Source organism: Mangifera indica, chromosome 16 (genome assembly GCF_011075055.1).
Source record: "Mangifera indica cultivar Alphonso chromosome 16, CATAS_Mindica_2.1, whole genome shotgun sequence".
In the NCBI taxonomy this organism is placed as follows: Eukaryota; Viridiplantae; Streptophyta; class Magnoliopsida; order Sapindales; family Anacardiaceae; genus Mangifera; species Mangifera indica.
The window spans coordinates 9,491,516-9,511,666 of NC_058152.1; the positions used below are offsets into that span (position 1 = coordinate 9,491,516).

The window sequence follows — 20,151 nt, forward strand, 5'->3', positions numbered from 1 at the left end:
GAAACCAAGCTCTTGCAGGAATCCTTGCATCCATAACATCTCTTTATATGCTTCAGTTATAACAATAAATTTTGACTCAATAGTAGACAATACAACACCTTTATGTAATCACAATAGTCAAGATACGGTTCCACCTATGAGAAGTAATCAAATAACCAAAAGTGGACTTCCTAGAATTAATAAACCTATCATATATGAATCTGTATACCCAACAAGAATTGGCTTCTTACTTCCAAAGCAAAGCTTCAAATCACAAGTGTCTTGGAGATATCTTATAAGCCATTTCATTGCATTCTAATGTTTCTTACCAAGATTGGAGAGGAATCAACCAACTATACCAACAACATGAGCTATATCTGGACATGTGCAAACTATCGCATACATCAGACTACCAACTGCTAAAGCATAAGGAACTTTTTGAACATATTCTTTTTCTTTCTTTGTGGAAGGATTCTTACTATTACTCAACTTAAAATAAGTAGCAAAAGCAATGCTTACTGACTTTGACTTGTCCATGTTGAATTTTTGAAGCATGCTAAGAATTTGTTTTATTCGCCCTAAATCCTTCATGGCAAAAGACTTACTTAACTCACGCTTCAACCAATCAACACGAGAAGTGCTATGATTAACAATTATCATGTCATCAATATATAGCAACAATATGATAAAATCATCATCAGAGAACTTTTACACAAAAACATAATGATCGCAAATACTCTTTACAAAGCCTTGCTCCTCTATAACAAAATCAAACTTCTTGTACGACTGTCTTAGTGCCTATGTTAAGTCATACATACTCTTTTTCAACTTATAGACATAATTCTCTTTTCCTAGTGCCTAAAAACCTTCAAACTACTCCATGTAAATTTCTTCTTCTAAATCACCATGAAGAAAAACAGTTTTCACATCCATCTGTTCAATCTCTAAATTAAGACTAAAAGCTAAACTCAAAACAACTCTAATGAAAGACATTTTCATAACTGGAGAAAAGATTTCTTTTGACTAAAGCCTTTGAAAACCAATCTACCTTTGTACCGTGGAACTGAAGTATTTGTATCTTACTTCAACCTATAAACCCATTGGTTCTTCAAAGCTCTTTTATCTTGAAAAAGCTTTACTAACTCAAATGTATTGGTGTCATATAGGGATTTCATCTCATCATTCAAAGCATCAATCCAATACTATTTCTGGTCACTCTTTATTGCCTTTTCATAACACTTTAGTTCTCCCTTATTAGTAAGAAGCATATACTTATTAAAAGAATATCTCATAGATGGTATCCTTTGTCTAGTTGACCCTTGAAATGAATAGCCTAGAGGAACTATAGGTGTCTATGGCAAATCATCAATATCACCTATAGAAGCATACATTATTTGCATGAGCATCATCATATATACCATGCTCAATGCCATCATTAACCGAACTAGGTGAAGATGTTGAGGTAGTCAGATCACACATTAACTAGTTTGTCATTGTCTTAAGGAACTATATTATCTACCTTCTAAATGTTTTTGACAATTTGATCCTCAATAAATATCACATCTTTTTTCTTTAATGAGCTTTTTTTCAACTAGATCATATAATTGGTACTTAAACTCATCTTGACTATAACCAAGAAAGATGCAATAGCGAGTCTTGGCATCTAGCTTTGACCTTTTATCTTTTAGAATATGCACAAATGTTTTACAATAAAAAACACGGAAGTGATCATAAGAAACATTCTTGTTAAACCAAACTCTGGTAAGGACATCACCTTTTAAAGAAGTAGTAAAAGATAAATTAATCACATGTGTAAATGTATTCAAAGCTTCACCCCAAAAAGACCATGGTAATTTTGCCTCTGAAAGCAAACATTTGACCCTCTTAATAAGTGTTTTGACCATCCTTTCTGTCATGCCATTTAACTGAGGAGTCTTAAGAGGTATCTTTTGATGTCTAATACCCTATGATTGATAATACTCATCAAATGGACCCATATATTCATCGTCATTATTAAATCGAATGTATTTTAGTTTTTTTCTTGTTTGTTTCTGTGCTGACGCTTGAAACTACTTAAACACATCAAGTACCCGGGTTTTTATCTTTCTCGAACACATCAAACATAAACTTATACCTTTCTTGAACAATCATCAATGAGGGTGACAAAATACAATGCACCAACATATGACTTTTCCTTCAATAGACCAGAAACATCTAAATATACCAACTTGACAAATCAAATTTCCTATAAGGTGGATGACTCTTGAATAAGACCTTTCTTTGTTTCCTAACCAAACAATATGCACACTTATCCAACCTTAGACTTTTCACTCTGGGTAGTAGATTCTTCTTTGCCAAACAGTCAAGCCTTTTTTCACTTATATGACTAAGCCTCCGATGTCGTAATCTTGACAAATTTTCATCTTCTGTCACATTCACTATGCCTTTAGCAATAAAAGTTTGCATTAAGTACAAACTAAAAGATTTCTTACCACTAACCATAATAAGAGAACCTTTGTTGAGCTTTCATTAACCCTCACTAAAAGTGTTGCAATAACCTTCATCATCAAGCTTACTAGTAGAAATCAAATTCAAATAGATCTCAAGTACATATTACATATCCCTAAATATCAACCGTGTCCCAATGCTAGTTTCCAAGTAAACATCTCTTGTACTAACACAACCAAAATCGAACTCTCCCCTACTTGATTGAACTATATGATAGCAAACAATCAACCAAAATATGATTCTATCACACCAAACAATCAAAAGTAAATATAGTAGAAAAGAATATCACAATTTAACGTAGAAACTTCTTCAATGTAAAGAGTAAAACCATTAGACCTTGCCTACCAATCCACTATATCAAAAAATAGTACACTTTTTTTGGCTTACGAATGAGTACACAACTCTCCAAAGTAACAAAGCAAAAAGATAACACAACAATAGAAAAATAAAAAAGTATCACAACAAACTCAAAAGCATATATCTCACATTATAGGCATAAAAATAGATATCCACTATAAAAAATGTAAGACCAAATATAACTAAAATACTATCAAAATATAAGAGCAATTCAATGGTAGACGAAGGAGTAAGAGATATTTTTCCAAGAGTCGTCTAAAAAGAATTGCATCTGACAACCAATCATGTTTTAACATAGATAACTACTTATTTGAAAATCAAACTGTGATCTCCACCATTTAGAATAAAGAACAATAAGTCTTCTACTAGCAGTACAAAAATCAAAGTGATCCAATGGTGAAATTAAGAGAACAAAAATCTACCGTAAACGCACACTAAAAACCCAAGACAACGTCTTCCTCCTATTCTCCTCTTTTTTCTGATTTTAGTATGTTATTTATATGTATATATTGAACCCTTATTTTGACCTAATTTATGAATATAATGGGTTAGGTTTTTTCATTAAAAAAATTTGGGTTTCCTTATATAGGAAGGGACCTAAAAGCCCAACACTTGAGTTGGTGCTAAATAGGTGTTTATGTGTTGCAATTGTACAAGTTTCAATTATTCTTTAGCAGGTTATTTTAATGCTTTTGTAAAGTTTGGCCATCTTATACTCTATCTAGCCTATGTTAAGATAGAAATATAAGATGTGCTTAGTCTAGGGCTTTGTTCTTCTTGCTTTTGGTTTATTTGTGGAAATAATTCACACCGACATATGTAGACCTTTTAATAATATATCTTTAGGAAAGGAAATTTTTTTATCACTTTTATAAATGATTTTTCACGTTATGGCTATATCTATTTACTGCATGAAAAATCTCAATTAGGAAATACCTTAAAGGCATTTATAACTAAGATTGAGAGGCAACTTGACAGAAAAGTGAAAATTATTAGATCTGATAGAAGTGATGAACATTATAGAAGATATGATGAATCAAGACAAAACCTTGGTCCATTTGCTAAGTTCCTTGAAAAGCATGACATATGTACTCAATACACAATGTTTAGTACGTTGCAACAAAATGATGTTACAAAAAGATGGATATGGTTAAGAGTATAACAAGTAATTCATCTTTACTCTTATCATTGTGGATATACGCACTAAAGACTATTGCATATTTATCAAACAAGGTTCCTAGTAAGGTTGTTTCAAAAACCCTTTTTGAACTATGGATTGGAAGGAAGTCTAGTTTACAACACCTATATGTTTAGAGCTGCCTAGTGGAAATAAAGATTTATGATATACATAAAAAGAAACTAGATTCAAGAACAACCAATGGTTTTTTTATTGGTTATCTAGAAAAATTAAAAGGGTATGGATTTTGCTATCCTAACCATAGTATAAGAATAATATATATTGGGAATGTTAGATTCATTGAAAATTGTAAGATTAGTGGAAGTGTGGAACCATGTAAAGTAGAAATCCAAGTTAAGGTTCAATCTCTTTTACCTACAACTTCTACTTGGTTGTAAAACATTTAAGCGACATATAAGAACAAACAATAAAAAAATAACCACCACTTCTTAATAAAGTTATTGTCAATGAATCTCTAATATTTCAACAACAAGAAATGGCATCAAGATCTCAAAAAATAAAAAGATCAGCCATTTCGAATGAATATGTAGTTTATCTATAAGAATTTAATTATGATTTAGGAATTGATCAAGACCCAATTTCATTTTCACAGTCGATGGAAAGTGCCAATTCTAAAAAATGGTTAGAAGTCATGAAAGAAGAATTAAATTCAGTGTCCTTTAATGAAGTCTAGGACCTTGTATTATTACTTGAAGGTTGTAAAAATGTTGGATGTAATTGGATTTTCAAAACCAAACAAGATTCGAAAGGTAATACTAAAAGGTATAAGGCTAGGCCTATAGCCAAAGGATTTACTCAAAAAGATGACATCGACTACAAAGAAACATCTTATTTGGTTTCTAAAAAGGATTCATTTAGAATTATCATGACAATGATGGCTCATTATGATTTAGAGTTATACCTGATGAATTTGAAAACTACTTTTCTTACTAGGAACTTAGAAGAATAGGTATATATGGAATAACCTGAACATATCATAGTTGAAGGAAAAGAACATATGGTGTGTAAACTTAAGAAGTCAATATACGGACTTAAACAAGCTTCCAAACAATGATGCCTCAAGTTTTAATAATGCCATTACCTTAACACCGTTGATCAGTGTGTTTATGAGAAGGTCAACGGGAGCAAATTTATGTTTCTTATTATGTATGTTGACGATATTTTATTGGCCACCAATGATCTTGGTATGATGTACGAAATTAAAAGATTTCTCTCTAATAATTTTGAAATGAAAGATATGGGTAAGACATCCGATGTGATAGGAGTATAAATATTTTGCGATAGTTATAAGTGTTGAGTTGTATATGAATTGTATCTCTAAATTAGGAAGGATATAATTAGAGATAATTAAGGATATAGTTAGTGATAATTAAGGAGATTGAATCTTAGTAAAACTAGGATTTAGAAATGCATATAAGTATTGATGTAAATTCACTTTTCAATATAGAATATTTTTCTCAAGGTTATTTCATATGGTATCAGAGCCTAGAATAAAAATTTGAAATTTTTCTGGCATCCTTTCCAGTGAATAAAACCCCCTTTCCAGCTGTTTCTCCGATCACCGTGGTTTCATCATCTTCTGGTGATTGTGCTCACACTGGAGGGATCGGAATAGTCTCGCCGTCAAACTCGTCAAAGTCCCATTACCGTTCGACGCCGCATACGCCCACACGCGCGGCTTGTCTCCTCGATATCTCCATTGCCGATCTCCTGTTTTGACAACCGTGAATCGACACCGCCCTCTCAATCAGACTCAGACGACACCGGCGATTCCATCCGTGGAAACTCTGCCACCATCCGACGTCAGAATAACGCGCACACGCTGACCGTTCGCGCTCAGGCTGTGATCTCTGATCTGTTTCTCTGACGAGAGTGCATCGACACCGCGTCTTCCAGTCCTCTCAAAAGACGCCGGTGAGTCAGTCTGTGGTGACTTTATCGTCATCGGTTATCGGAATCGTTGTCACGCTACGATTGTTTCTATCGCGGATCGTCATCTCCGATCTGCTTTCCCGGCGCACGTTAACTACACTACCGACACTGTTAAACTCGAAAGATTTCGACGAGTAATCACCTCCTAGTCTCTTCACTGTCCGTCGCCGTCGTCGTCGTCGTTTGTCAGAACAGTAACAGTGTTGAATTTGCTATTTTTCTTTTATTAATGGCAAGTGAAGGATCTTCAAAATTAGAGATTTCAGCAAGATAGTCTCAATCAGTTCCTCAGTCAGTTGCTCTCACTGGAGCTAATTATGAAGAATACCTTCAGTACCAGGCGACGAAACAGTCATCTCAATCCTCTGTTGCTTCCTTTGCCCAGTTTGGTAATTCGATCTCTTGCCTATCACAATCCTCCACTCTAGGACCTTGGGTCCTAGATTCAGGTGCCTCAGATCATATTTCTGGTAACTCTAGTTTATTTTCGTATTTTAATCATTCCAAATCTTTGTCTTCTGTCACACTAGCGGATGGCACAAAATCTATAGTTAAAGCCGTAGGACATGTTAATCCATTACCAAATCTCTCTTTAGATTCTGTTCTTTATCTTCCTAATTGCCCATTTAATCTCATTTCAGTTAGTAAATTAACACGAGCCTTGAATTGTTCCATTACATTTACTAATGATGCCTTTGTTATACAGGATCGAAGTTCGGGCAAGACGATTGGCACAGGATGTGAGTCACAAGGTCTTTATCACTTATCCCTTCCTTCTTCCGTTATTTGTACTGCTATTGAGTCTCCAACTCTTCTTCATAATCGTTTGGGGCATCCTAGTTTCTCCAAGCTTCAAAAGATGGTCCCTCATTTATCTAGTTTATCATCTCTTGAGTGTGAGTCTTGTCAACTTGGGAAGCAGTCTCGTAATTCCTTCCCAAGGCGTGTCAATAATCGAGCTTCGTCTCCTTTTGAGTTAGTTCACTCCGATGTGTGGGGTCCTTGTCGAGTTAAGTCTACTTTAAATTTTCAATATTTTGTGACATTCATTGATGATTATTCGCGTTGCACGTGGATATTTTTAATGAAAAGTCGATCTGAGTTATTTTCTCATTTTCAAACATTTTGTGCCGAAGTTAAAACACAATTTAATTCTTCTATACACACTTTACGTAGTGATAATGCGAGTGAATATTTTTCCACTTCTTTCACAAATTTCATGTCTTCTCAAGGGATTCTTCACCAGTCTTCTTGTGCTTACACCCCACAACAAAATGGGGTTGTTGAGCGCAAAAATAGACACCTTATCGAAACAGCTCGTACATTATTATTACATTCACATGCTCTTTTACATTTTTGGGCTGATGCAGTTCTCACTGCTTGCTATCTCATTAATCGGATGCCCTCCTCAGTATTGCAAAATCAGATTCCATATTCAATTCTCTTCCCTACTGGCCCTTTATACACTATCCCTCCACGTGTCTTTGGTTGCACATGTTTTGTTCATAACCTTTCCCCAGGTCTTGATAAACTATCTGCTCGGTCTCTCAAATGTATATTTCTTGGTTACTCTCGTCTCCAAAAAGGTTATAAATGTTACTCTCCTACGACACGTCGTTACTTTATATCTAGTAGTGTTACTTTCTTTGAGTCCTTTCCTTACTTCTCTTCATCTAAAACCCAATCTCCTGTCACTGAGAGTCCTCCATTACCTACTTTTATTCCTACTTTCGATGTTCATCCTACAGTCATCCCACAGTCTACCCTCACACAAGATTTAGCACCTGTTTCCCAAATTATTGACTCTCCTGCATGTACTGATATCACTTCTATTGCTCCAACGACTCCTGTTGACTCACTTCCTGTTGCCGCATCTAGCCCGACTGAGGTCCTACATCCTGATGACCAATTTTCTATTGCTATCCGTAAAGGTGTAAGATCCTCTCGTAACCCTCATCCTATTTATACTTTTCTTAGTTATCACCGTTTATCCTCACCATATTATGCCTTTGTGTCCTCTTTATCCTCCATTTCAGTTTCTAAATCTATTCGTGAGGCTCTTTCTAATCCAGGTTGGAGGCAAGCAATGGTGGATGAAATGACTGCGTTACATCATAATGGTACTTAGGAATTGGTGAAATTACCTCCGGGTCATTCCACTATCGGCTGCCGTTGGGTTTACACAGTCAAGACTGGTCCTAATGGTACTATTGATCGTCTCAAGGCCCGGTTGGTTGCTAAAGGTTATACTCAGGTCTATGGTTTGGATTATGGTGACACATTTTCTCCAGTGGCTAAGATGTCCTCTGTTCGATTATTCTTATCTATGGCTGCCATTCGTCATTGGCCCTTGTTTCAGTTAGACATCAAAAATGCCTTTCTTCATGGTGAGCTTCAGGAAGAGATATATATGGAGCAACCGCCTGGTTTTGTTGCTCAAGGGGAGTCTGATTTGGTTTGTAAACTTCGATGCTCACTATATGGCCTAAAACAATCTCCACGTGCCTGGTTTGGACGCTTTAGTACAGTTATTCAAGAATTTGGTATGACTCGATGTGGGTCGGATCATTCTGTATTTTACAGACACACGTCGCGAGGAAAGTGCATTTATCTGGTTGTTTATGTCGACGATATTGTTATCACTGGTGATGATCAGGAGGGTATCGATCAATTAAAATAGCATCTATTTAATCATTTCCAGACCAAAGACTTGGGAACACTTAAATACTTTCTTGGGATAGAAGTTGCTCAGTCTAAGACAGGTATTATTATCTCTCAGAGGAAGTATGTTTTGGATATTTTGGAGGAGACTGGGATGTTGGATTGTAAACCTATTGATTCTCCTATGGACCCTAATATTAGACTTGTACCAGGACAGGGGGAGCCACTTATAGACCCTGGGAAATATCGGAGGTTAGTAGGTAAACTCAACTATTTGACTATCACAAGACCGGATATCTCTTTTTTAGTTAGTGTTGTCAGTCAATTTCTTCAGTCTCCATGCGATTCTCATTGGGATGCAGCTATTCGGATCCTGAGATACATTAAGAAAGCACCAGGAAAAGGATTACTCTATGAAGATAAAGGTCATACTCAGATTGTTGGATATTCTGATGCTGATTGGGCAGGATCTCCGTCTGATAGGCGCTCGACTTCTGGATATTGTATTCTTGTTGGTGGCAACTTGGTTTTATGGAAAAGTAAAAAGCAAGATGTTGTGGCTAGATCAAGTGCAGAGGCAGAATATCGCGTTATGGCATTGGCTAGTTGTGAGCTTGTATGGTTGAAACAATTGGTTCAAGAGTTAAAATTTGCAGATATATCACAAATGAAGCTATTGTGTGATAACCAGACAGCACTTCATATTGCTTTTAATCTAGTATTCCATGAGAGAACGAAACATATAGAAATAGATTGCCATTTCATTCGAGAAAAGATTTTATCAGGGTGTATAACTACCAACCATGTCAACTCTAATGATCAGCTTGCAGATATCCTTACTAAGTCTCTTAGGAGTCCTCATATTGAATTCATTTGTAACAAGCTTGGTGCATATGATTTGTATGCTCCGGCTTGAGGGGGAGTGTTGAGTTGTATATGAATTGTATCTCTAAATTAGGAAGGATATAATTAGAGATAATTAAGGATATAGTTAGTGATAATTAAGGAGATTGAATCTTAGTAAAACTAGGATTTAGAAATGCATATAAGTATTGATGTAAATTCACTTTTCAATATAGAATATTTTTCTCAAGGTTATTTCATAATAAGGATTGTTGGAACTATCTTAGAAAGAATGCATTGACAAAATTCTAAAGAGATTTCAAATGGAAAAAATGTTCGACTAGTGTTGCTTTAATTTAGAAAGAGGATAAATTCAATCTTATGCAATGCCCAAAAAATGAATTGGAATGAACTCAAATGGAATGAATTCCTTATGCATTGGTTATAGGGAGCCCAATGTAGGTTTAAACTTGTACTAGACCAAACATCAATTTTATTGTGGGGATGATGGGTACGTATCAAAGTAATCTAGAGATAGACCATTGAAAAACTACAAAGAAAGTATTGAAATACTTGTAAGGAAGAAAAGATTATATGCTCACTTACAAGAGATCTGATGATATCAAGGTCACAAGTTATTTAGATTCAAATTTGTGGATGTGTGGATATCAGAAAATCCACTTTTGGATATTTATTTTTATTAGCAGGTGAAGTGATTTCATGGAAAAGTATGAAGTAATCTGTTATTACTACTTCCATTATGGAGGATGAGTTTGTGGCATGTGTTGAGGCCATGGTTCAAGGATTATGGTTGTAGAATTTTATTTTAGGGCTTGAGGCTGTCGATAGTATTGCAAAGCCGTTGAAAATTTCTTATGAGTTTTCGTTTAATATTGATTAATGTTGATTGATTTAAGAAAAACTTTAGCCTTATTTCGCGAATTATATTTTATTATTAAACCATAAATTGTTTAATGTCATTATGGATAAAGTGGAAGAATGTAAGAATATAAGAATATAAGAATATTTTCATTAATGTGATTCTTGTGTAATTAACAGAAAATATTAGTTTAATAATAAATTATGAGATAAAGTGTTATTAATCACTCTAAAAGGATTAACATAGTATAATCCACTTTGATAGGGGTATGAATGATGTTTTTCTAATAACTATGTAAAACTAGTCTTGTTTCTACCCAGATGCATTATTTTATTTTCACCATTAGTTTTACACAAAAAAAGTACCGGAGAAAGGGAAAAAAACCAAGCCTTAGTTCTTTAATAATCACGTCAAAATCTTATACCAAATCATCAATAAAATCAGTTAAGTCTAAACTTATTTAATCTATGATAATTATAATTTTAATTTCTTGGGAATTGAATTAGGGCCAATTTGGGATTAGTAAAAATCAAGAACAATGTTTGTAGATAATTAACGTTTCACATTAATTTGATGCGTATTAAGATTAGGAGAATATTTTGCATCTCTATATGAGTCTATATTTTGGATTTCTTGAATTACAATATTAGATATTATTGTGATAAATTGTTTTGCCTAATTTTGATAATATCAATTTACATCATATCCCATTAAGATTTCATAATTAAGTATAAACAAATTGGTGTAGGCCTTTGGATACACCTTCCGAATAATTTAACGTTCTTCATAAAATCAATAATGGCTTTATTGATCATCTTGGAAGTAGGGTTGGACTCGAGCCGAGCCAGCTCGAGCTCAACCTTGGCTCGGCTCGGTTCGAGCCCGAAACGAGCCGGGCTTTGCTCGGCTCAATCGAGCTCGAGTCGAGTTCGAACTGGCTCGGTAGATTTTTTTAAAAATTTTTTATACAAAACGACATTGTTTTGATCTATATATATACACAAAACGATGTCGTTTTGATATGAAAAATGAGCCGAGCCGAAAACGAGTCGAGCTGAGTTCGGCTCGAATCGAGCTTGAGCCGGCCATAAATAGACCGAGCTGGCTGCGAGCCGAGCTCGGCTCGGCTCGAATCCAGCCCTACTTGGAAGAGACTACATAGATTGTGATGGGTTGTGAAGCTGAAAAATGTTTATGGATGACTGAATAATAAAAGAGGAGGGGGAGAAGAAGTTTTGTTGATGAGAAATGAATGGTTTCCGGAGCTCAGTGTGAACATCCATTTAGCAATGTGAACCAGCTAAGTGTATATATCGGAAAGATAGTGAAGATGCCAATTACTGTTATTGAAGTATTAAATAAGTCAGATCATATGGACCACAATAAAATTAAAGGTTAAAGATATACCATGGCCCATGTCCTTCTACTTTAATTGAATTTATGCTGCTCATTTTGTAGCTGTTAAAATCACACTCCAGGTACATAAAAGTGCAGAGAATATAAGACTAATCAATAAATAAAAACAAAAACATCTTTATTGAATTAACGTGGTGCTTAATTATTAAAGATTTATGCTTAATTATCACATGTCCATGACTTATGCTTTATTCTTCAATACACTTTATATAATTAAGAAATATTTACCTTAATTTAAGTCAACTGAAAATGGGTTAGTCATCTTTATAATAATTTATGTGAAAAAAAGGCCAAAGGACTTATTTTCACCTAAGTTTTGATGCATCTTCAAATTCACACCCATGGGGTTTAAAAAACCCAAAGTTTCACCCTTGCTTAAAGTTTTTTAACTTTAAAAAGTTGCATTTCCCTTCTTCTCCCCAAACTTTGGGTTTTTTTCTTCACCGTTCTGGCCACCATCTCCAACACCGACGATCTCTTCTCTCCATCCTAAACCATTAGCCAATGCACAGGAAGAGATTTGGAGACACCAATGACTAGAGATTTGAATCTCTTCATCTTAATGAAGAGACAAATCTCTTTGTCAGAGAAGAAATCTCCAACCATCGATGTCTCTAGATCTCTTTCCATACATTGGTCAACAGGTTAGAGTGAAGAGGAGAGATCGTTGACATTAGAGATGATGGTCGGAGGGGTGAAGAAAAGAGCCCTAGGTTTGGGAAGGGGGGGGAATGTGACTTTTCAAAGTTAAAAACTTTAGGCAAGGGTCAAGTTGTTAGTTTTTAAAACTAGGAGAATAATAAATTTTATATTTTTTTAATATTATTAATAAAATAACAATTTTACCTATGCTTCTAATAAAAAATTTTAAGTCCTTTGACTTTAGAATTTTGGGTTTTCAAACTCTATGGGTATAATTTTGAGAACACAACAAAACTTAGGTGGAAAATAGCTCTTTGGCCCAAAAGAAAAATAGTGTTTTTTTGAATCTCTCTACCTCTTTCTGTCCAATTTAACAAAAATATATACAGAAGAAGATCAGAAGAGAATGTAATTTCATTAGAGATGTTTAAATTTAAAGTGAGATGCCAATGTCATGATAAAGAAGAGACAAGAAAGAAAAATAAAGAGATAATATACGCACACTCTTTTAACTTTTCACTATTTTATTAAAATTTCTGAGTAAACCTCCAAAACCAATCTTTTTTTAGGCCATATAATTATGTGTGCTTAAAATTGTGCACATATATAGTACTTTACTTTAAAGTAATATTTTATATACAAATAAATTTTATTAATTTATCTATAGATAATTTTAAAATGAGAGATTAAATAAACAATCACAACATTTAATTGTATGTTGTCAATTCATTTCATATAAATAAGATAGTAAGATTTGTTTGTGTATATGTCTTTCTTTTCAAATCTTTCTTTGGTTTTATTCTAACGCAATTTATCATTTACATCAATACCACGGTAATCTTTCTTCATTAACACTTACCAATGACCACAAAGTAAAGCACCTTATAGTAATTTCACAAGAAAGATTGGATAAAGATTACTATTTATTTTCCTTTTTATGATTTCTAGAACTTGGAATTTTCTCTTTTCACATGCATATATATAAGAAGATACAGCCCCACAAATCAAGCTCTTATAACAGCAATTTTGTTTCACTTCAATATAAATTGCAACCACAATTTTGGAGAATGTAAGTCAAAAGTTATAGTTTACAGTACTTTATTTTAATATATGTTTTCATATCTTATATATTTAGTGTAGATCAATTCAATAATTTTAAAAAAAAAAAAATCTGTGTCTATATATAAATAAAAGTTAAACTGATAAATCATCTTGCTTTTTTTCTCTCCTGCACAATTATTAATGCAGATATATTAGGCTGCTGCTGTGAAATTAAACTAAAATGCCTGAGGCATCTGCTTCCAGGGAAATCGCAGGCATGAACAAAGGTAATTTATTCTCATTATCAAAGGTTTTTTTTTTTTTTTTTTTATAAATTAAGGAAAAATCTCAGTGAAGACAATTTGATTTAAATGGAAATTCTCTTTTTAAAAAATAATGGCTAGTATTCGTTTTTCCATGATGTACTAGCCCAGGAAATTTCGATCAAATTTCTTGTATAAGAATTGAAAAAAATTATTATCCTTTTTAAAATTTTTCATTTTTATTTTTGGCAGATGGAAAGAACCCCGAATACACCCAAAATCTGCGTCTATACAGGGCTGTGGATGCTGGCGATTTTGAAACTACAGTGAATTACCTTGATGCCAATCCAACTGCGCTAACCGCCAGCCTTTCAGCGGACGGTGACACAGCTCTTCACATTGCGGTGCTAGCAGGCCGAGTAAAGATTGTTGAAGAGCTAGTGAAAAGGATCAGCGCAGAAGACTTGGGAATCAATAACAAGAATGGTGCCACAGCCCTTAATTTTGCAGCCACCGGTGGAATCACAAAGATTGCTGAGTATTTAGTGAAGAAGAGCTCGGAATTGCTTCGCATTCCGAACAAGCACGGCTACATACCAGTGGTTGTGGCGTCTCTCTATGGCCATCGAGACATGGTTCGATATCTTTACTATGAAACTCCCATGGAGGAGCTCAACCCGGACAAGAGCAAGAACGGTGTTATGCTTCTCACAACATGCATTGTTGACGACCTCTACGGTAAAAGAATTTCTTGCAAAAAAAAAATATTTATATATATATATATATATCTTTTCTGTGAACTAATTTTGTCATAATTTGATATTGTTTAGATATTGCTCTGGATCTGTTGCAACGCTACCGGCAACTGGCTTTTGAGCAAGATAACGACGGCGACACGGCCATTGATATGTTGGCTCAAAAACCTTCTGCATTTCCAAGTGGAAGTCAGCTTACACTATGGCAAAAATGGATTTATCCATGTAGGTAACTTATGATTTTAAAGAAAAAGCCTATAAATTAATCATATATTTAAGGGTACATAATTCGGTTTAAACCATAAAATCAAATCAAACTAAACTGTTTAAAATTATGATTTAGTTTGTAAAATAGAAATTAGTTATACAACTTATTTTTTTATATTTATTTTGTTATTTTTTATATATATAATTTTCTTTATATATTTTATATTTTAGAAAACTATAATTTAATTGATTTTATTAAATAATATATATTTAAAAGTTAATGATATTAATATGTTTAAATCATAATTTAAATCGAACTAAATTGTATTTTTTTAATTTGATTTAAAATTTAAAATGCTTTAGTTTAAAAATTTTGTAAACAATTTTTTCAGTTTTATTTGAAAAAACTTTCAAACTACACCAAACTGAACTGTTTACTTTCCTCTCTCTCTGTCTCTCTATATATATGTTAGAGAAAAGCTAGCGTTTAACTGTTCATGATGACTGATGATTTAGACGTTAATTCTTTCCTGAAGGTATTTATATTCCTCCTCTTCATGTCTCAAACAACAACCGCGAAGACATTGAAAGGCCGCATCATGAGTGCCCAGCTGAGCACAAGAATGTGATCACACGAGGTATGTTTAATATGAGATAATATGATTCTGTTAAAACTAAAGTGATAACTTGTTATTAGATAATATAATTGTTTTTTTTTTTTTAACTTTAAAATTACCTAATTGTATATAATTATATTAAGTTGTATAAATAGTTTGTAATGTTTATTTGTATACATAGTATTTCTTGAGATAGGCAAATAAAGTACAACCTCTAATTTAATGGTTTCATCTGCACAAATATGCAGCATTGTATCACTTTCGGGATATGGTGTGGAAAAGCTTGAAAATATTTGGTAAGAAAATATCATCATTGCTTTAATTAATTAACAATAAAATTATGTGTATACATTTTTAAATACACAATTGAGAATACAAATAATATATTATTATATAATTTGGTGATTTTAAATTAAAGATAAAATAACTCCCAATCAAGTAATGATACATCATCTATGTACGAAATTGTGTACTTAAAAGTGTGTGCAGATAACACTGCTCTTACTATAATGGTAGCTAGTTTTTCCTTGTGTCTTGAGCTTGGTTGTTTATTTTATAGTTCCAGCTATCATGTCCCTATATGAGTTAAAGTTGACTCATGTTCAAGCTCAAGAGCTCCTTAGCTGTATTTGTGAAGAACTATCATATGAGGGAGAGTCACAATTTGAGAAAGTTGGAATAAAGAAGGTGATATTCAAAGCTGTTAAGCATGGAATTGTTGAGTTCATCGTAGAGATTATGAAGCATTACCCTGATATTATATGGTGCTATGATGAACTCAATCGCCATATATTTTTATATGCAACTTTGCAACGCCAAGAAAAAATTTTCAGCCTTATTTACACCATTGGTGCAAAGAAGAGCTCCGTGGCAACCTCTTGGGACAAAAACCACAACAACATTTTGCATCAAGCTGCATATTTAGCTCCATCTTCTCAGCTCGATCGGGTCTCAGGTGCAGCTCTGCAAATGCAAAGAGAACTACAATGGTTCAAGGTAAGAAGAAAATTCTTTCAACCCTAAACTCTAGACCCTCAATCAAAATGATAAATGTGCCTAATGATAATGCACTTCTTGTAAGCCTTTAATTTACATTAATTGAATAAAATCATGCGATCCTAATTCGCAAGATCATCTTATAGATTATAAAATATTGAATAAAATTTTAAATTATAAGAATACCTAAAACATCATGCATTATAAATTTATAATGCTACTAAAATTGTCTCTTCTACTTCTGAAAATAGCTTTTAATAAGTCAATTTATACCATATAAAATTCGGAAAATGAACTAGCTAATATATAGTAGACTATCAGATTTCATCAAAGGTTTAATAAATTATATGTAAATTGTTATTGAATTATTCAATCATCCAATTTTATTAAACCAAATTCTCTAACACGTTTATCTATGTTCATGGGCAGGAGGTGGAGAGCATTGTGCAACCTAAATATAAGGAAATGATTAATATGCAACACAGAACGCCTCGAGCTTTATTTACTGAGCAGCACAGGAAATTAGTAGAAGAAGGAGAGAAATGGATGAAGGAGACGGCTAATTCATGCACAGTGGTGGCTGCACTTATCGCCACCATTATGTTTTCAGTGGCATTCACTGTCCCTGGTGGTTATAATGAATACAGTGGCATTCCTCTCTATATAAACCGCAATTCCTTCATGGTTTTCATCGTCGCCGATGCCATGTCATTGTTCTCTTCCTGCACTACGTTGCTTATGTTCTTGGGAATCCTCACTTCGCGATATCGTGAAGAAGATTTCCTCAAGTACTTGCCGACTAAATTGATCATCGGTCTCTCTTCTCTCTTCTTCTCTATAGCGACAATGATGATAACTTTCGGAACAACTCTTGTGATTATGCTTCGAGATCGAGTATGGTGGGTGTCCTTTCCAATTATCTTGCTTGCTAGTATTCCTGTCACCATTTTTGCTCTCCTGCAATTCCCTCTTCTGGTTGAGATTTTTTTCTCAACTTATGGACCTGGCATCTTTAAGAAGCCGAAGAAATGGTGGTTGATTGGAATGGAGTAGATACTTTATAACTCTATAAAACTTTAATCTCAATTAGTTCAGACTGTCATGGCTTGCTTTATTTAAGTATGTGAGAAATGTAGGCATTCCATTTTCTGATTGGTATCTCATTGCTTTTTCTTGTATGTTGTGTGAAGGAAACATTATACATAATTGTGATGATTAATTACTTGAACATTTTTTAATTTGCTTATAAATAGTTTATTTCAGTAGAAAATTTTATCTTAGTTTATTAATTTTAGTAACTCTTATCTTAATTAATTACAAAATTTCACTAATAAAAAACATTTTTATATGATCCAAATAAAAGCTTCTTAGCTATAGTGTTCAAGAGGAAGCTTTCAATGCAATGATTTCTTCATCCAAATAGTCAAGCTCACTGTTAAAATATTCAATTTTAAATATACAATTTATTGTAGTTTTGTTTTTAGGTTTTACAACTTAAAACGCATATTAATAGTTTAAGGAGCTCACAGATTGTTTCATCTGTTTCATCCTTTTAATCCTAAGTGATGTGGGATATATACACATGTCCAACGTTTCTGTTATATTTTATTAATTTTGGATTTGCTTAAAGTTCTTACACATAGCTTCTCAATCTAATAGCTACTAACTTCACTTTTTGACTCTCTGAAAACCCTTTTACATCAGAAATATGCTCTACTGTCTATAACCAGTTAATAAACGCATTGGGATGAGCATTACTTTCAAACTTTATAATTTCAATCTCCATACCAATGTGTAAAAGGATTAGTGCCTTCTCTCCTTCCTCTCTAACGGTTCCTACTCTTCCTTAATATAGCTTGGAATCTTGACTTGCTGAAGTCATCTTTGGAGATCCCAAATTTGCTTCCTTAGACTGTCAATATCTGTATCTCATGAATCACGTTGGTGATTGGCAATGTCTTCCACATGAGGGCCTCCATGACCCTTACCATAACCTAGTCTATCTTGACTACACGCTTTGGTTGCTCAGTCATCGATAATGAACCTTTGCTTTAATAGAAAATGATGTCAAAACAATGAAGAGAAAATGATTGAACAAACACAGGTGGGAAGTTCTTGTAAACTGATTCAAGTTCAAGCCCACCAAGATTGAACTCCCCACTGAGGCACCAAAGTCGTCGGTGATGCCTACTAGTGGAAACATAAAAGGTGCATTTTGGTGAAATGGTGAGCAAAGCTAAAGATGGCGGCGTCTTGTTCTTCTACTATAGTGGACATGGAACAAGGATTCCTTCTCGCAAACTCGATCGACCCTTTCAATAGGATGAACCTATTGTCCCTTGTGATTTCAAACTCATCAACGATACATATTGTAAATGAATTTTTTTCCTTTCTCCTAAGTATGATGTTTGTTATAATTGCATATCAATCTAATAATTGATTTTAGCTCCATGACTGATATAAACCTCACAGATCAACTATAAAACCCTACACTCACCCAGGGAAGCTAGGAACTCCGGAAAGTCGATCTTCTATGGATTATATCATTAGCTCAGAAGTGGACTTACAACAAATTGTAAACCATCTGCCAAAGGGTACAAGCTTCACAAGTCTTTCAAATTTATGCCTAATTCATGAAACATTGTAGTTCTGGGTAGGAACCAACTACAAGAGGTTTTGATTATGATTCCTATATTTAAGAATCGACTAGTTTTAGTGTCTTTTTTTATTAGGATAACTGAACCCAAAAAAATCAATAATAATTAAGACAGTGTAATGGTAAGTAAGACATCAAAACGAAAAATTCAGGAGTGGTTTTACATTTTAGAGTTTATATTTCTCTTTTTCCCCTTTTTCAATTAGGTTGGATTTTGAGCCGAATTGGTTGGAGCTTAAGAATTTTGTAGTGTCAAGTTCAAGTTTGAAGGTATTTGACTCACAAAACTTATAAGTATAAAAAAATTCAATTCAAATATACTAAAATAACATCATTTTAATTAATAATGTGCATCAAAACAATATCAAATTAGTCAATTTTGGTTTGTTACAATACTCAGCTCGAGCTCAACTTCACTCAAATCGAACCTAATTCAAGCTGGTTTGAGGTGAGCTCAAACTTTACTATTTTAACCCAAACCGAACTTAAGTTAATCCAAGTTAAAACTCGACTTAACTCAATATCACACTTTTAGATCAATTCTTTTAAGAATAACAGAAATTATGTTTAAAATTGGATTCTATCTAAACTATTTGAGTTTAAATATAAGTTTATTGAACAAATCAAGTATAAGTTAAATATTGAACTTATTTTTTATAAATAAATTATGTTTGAGCTTATTTGAATATTTAAATCAAATCAATTCAGATCAAATATAAAATTAAATTTTAGTCTATACCCATCAATCTTAAACCGATCTTAAACATATTCTTTTATATTCAAAATAATCTCAAGTTAACTCTTGTTTAGTCTGGATACAGATTAAATTCATCCCTAACCATTTTACTTTCAAAATACCAAAGGAATCCAATTGTTCTTCATGAAACCCGAGGGGATGTTAATATTATACTAAATCCCATAACCAAGTGTCAACGTCCCCATAACAAACTTTTTTCATCCAATTTTGGCCTCTAAAATTTACTTATTTTTTTCCCTAAATAATAAATATTTGAATGATATTATATATACTTACATTAAATATATAAATAAATATATATTTATGTGTATTACATAATTATTAATTTAAAATGAGTTAATTAAATAATAATACATAAAATATATATTATTTATGTATTTAAAATAATATCTTAATTTTACTGTAAATATTTTTAGCCTTCCTAAAATATCCTCCAAGTCAAA

General features: G+C 33.3%; 1 protein-coding gene across 1 annotated transcript; it reads left to right on the top strand.

Annotated features, from left to right (window-relative positions):
- Window positions 1–13,414: 13,414 nt before the first annotated feature.
- Window positions 13,415–17,561, top strand: LOC123199298. Its single transcript, XM_044614221.1, has 8 exons — window positions 13,415–13,485; window positions 13,665–13,744; window positions 13,973–14,458; window positions 14,551–14,700; window positions 15,219–15,320; window positions 15,548–15,595; window positions 15,859–16,295; window positions 16,725–17,561. Exons 2-8 carry the CDS (start codon window positions 13,699–13,701, stop codon window positions 17,346–17,348), a joined length of 1,893 nt encoding a protein of 630 aa, XP_044470156.1. The 5' UTR covers window positions 13,415–13,485; window positions 13,665–13,698; the 3' UTR covers window positions 17,349–17,561.
- Window positions 17,562–20,151: the final 2,590 nt, after the last annotated feature.

Bases quoted from the DNA above. Each gene is read 5' to 3' on its own strand.
- LOC123199298 (XM_044614221.1), top strand. From the start codon at position 13,699: ATGCCTGAGGCATCTGCTTCCAGGGAAATCGCAGGCATGAACAAAG. The intron at 13,745-13,972 runs GTAATTTATTCT...TATTTTTGGCAG, and splicing joins AATCGCAGGCATGAACAAAG to ATGGAAAGAACCCCGAATAC. The intron at 15,596-15,858 runs GTAAGAAAATAT...TTTATTTTATAG, and splicing joins GAAAAGCTTGAAAATATTTG to TTCCAGCTATCATGTCCCTA.